The sequence below is a fragment of the Haplochromis burtoni genome, unplaced genomic scaffold (assembly GCF_018398535.1).
Source record: "Haplochromis burtoni strain Fernald_Lab_line unplaced genomic scaffold, NCSU_Asbu1 Contig_794, whole genome shotgun sequence".
NCBI classification, from domain to species: Eukaryota; Metazoa; Chordata; class Actinopteri; order Cichliformes; family Cichlidae; genus Haplochromis; species Haplochromis burtoni.
In genome coordinates, this window is record NW_024583155.1 from 10,179 (window position 1) to 11,781 (window position 1,603).

Genomic DNA, 1,603 nt, shown 5'->3' on the forward strand with positions numbered 1-1,603 from the left:
CGTGCGGGAAATGATGTACTTCCTAAACACAGAGGAATGCTGCATCAGGATGATGGCACTGTGCACAAAGCTGCACAACAAACGCTGATGTAGCTGCAGAGACGGTGCATTAGGGGCTGTTTGAAGACACGTACCTGTCCAGCCTGATCTTTTTCCTGGCCGTTGCCTCCTGAAACCTCCTTTGTCCTTCCTGTAAATGAGACGGACACACAGGCAGAGGGCACCAGTGTGTAACACAGCGGGCAGATTCCCAGCACCAGTTTATGACCAGTACACCGATCTGTGGCACAAACTGAGTGGAGTGTTATTACTCGGTGTTTGTTCATGCTGATAACGACTTACGACTACAGCGAGGCCGCTCCATCAGACGGATTTATGACTGATAACATGATGTGAAGCTCTGATCGCTGCTCAGCCATCGCGACTTAATGGTTAATCGAGTGTTTCTGCACCTTCTTTATGACACTCGTGTTTTATCCTACAGGACGATCTCCACAAACTGCTTCACCACAGATGAAGCGTGAGTGAAGCTGACACCAACATTATCCTGTCAATCTACTGCTCCATACTTTAACCCCTCCAGCACACACTCCCCTGACCGAGCTTTCCTGCAGGTGTATAATGTGTAACAATCACAGTAATGCTGTATTTACATGATTTCAACATTTGAGTCGAGTTCATAATAACAGCGTTCACAGTGGCATGTGGACGTGCTCAGGCCTGTGAGCCACGGACGCTGTGACGCTTCCACCAGAAACAAAGGAAGGAAAACGCACGCAGAGGCCATGTTTCCTGCTGCGCAGTCCTCCATCCATCAGCACCACGGGCGGTGCAAAAGGCGGACCCAGCTACACTGATGTCACCCACCGCTGCCTCTGAGCTCACCCTGGGTGAAGATCAGCTGTTATCAGGAGTCTGGCTGTGAAACGTTCATAGCTGACACCTTGTTAGCCAATCAGAGTGCGGTTTCATACCACAGATTCTGAAGCAGATTTCATGTCTTTCAGTCAGTATTAGCCAATCACAGACAGCCGCGTCACATCCAGACACTTTATGGACGCAGCACGCTAACGAGCCGTTTGTGAGCGTTAGCTTAACTCACCAGGGGTTCAGGTCGTATCCGTGGTAATGTGCGTGGCTTCCCGCCATCATCGAGCACCTCAAAGGTCATGAAGGCGGAGTTTATGTGTCGGTTAGGCCCCTCCTCATGGTAGGCCTCCGCGCGCACGCCCACCTCCATGCTGCAGTAAGGACACGTGTCAGTATGCAACCAGTGGTTCTGTCTGCTGCACAGCTGCAGTGCTGCGTCTCTGCCAGCGTTCTGGGATACCTGTTTCTGAAGGCGTTGTTCACTATCGCCTTCAGCAGCAATCTGTCTCCAACCTGAGAAGGTCCTCTGAAGGTGAACATGTCGATGGCTCGAAGGGTGGGATGAGCCTGAGACAGACGGCTGCAAGCAGAGAGCACAGAGACAATAGGCCACGACCTCCCACGTGCTCGCCGTGTTCAGGTTACTCACACAGCTGGACAGATCCTTTAATCTGCCACGAGGACTGAACTACACTGATCAGAATGTGGAGGTCAAAGGTCACAATGGTGCATC

General features: G+C 51.6%; 1 protein-coding gene across 1 annotated transcript in view; it reads right to left on the reverse strand.

Annotated features, from left to right (window-relative positions):
• Window positions 1-1,603, reverse strand: part of LOC102301824 (acyl-coenzyme A thioesterase 11) — a gene marked incomplete in the record, with an annotated part of 27,903 nt that overhangs the window by 4,735 nt on the left and 21,565 nt on the right. Inside the window, 4 exon segments of the mRNA XM_042215687.1 lie at window positions 6-22; window positions 135-190; window positions 1,103-1,241; window positions 1,331-1,506. Of these exon segments, the coding sequence (XP_042071621.1) occupies window positions 6-22; window positions 135-190; window positions 1,103-1,241; window positions 1,331-1,506 (388 nt within the window).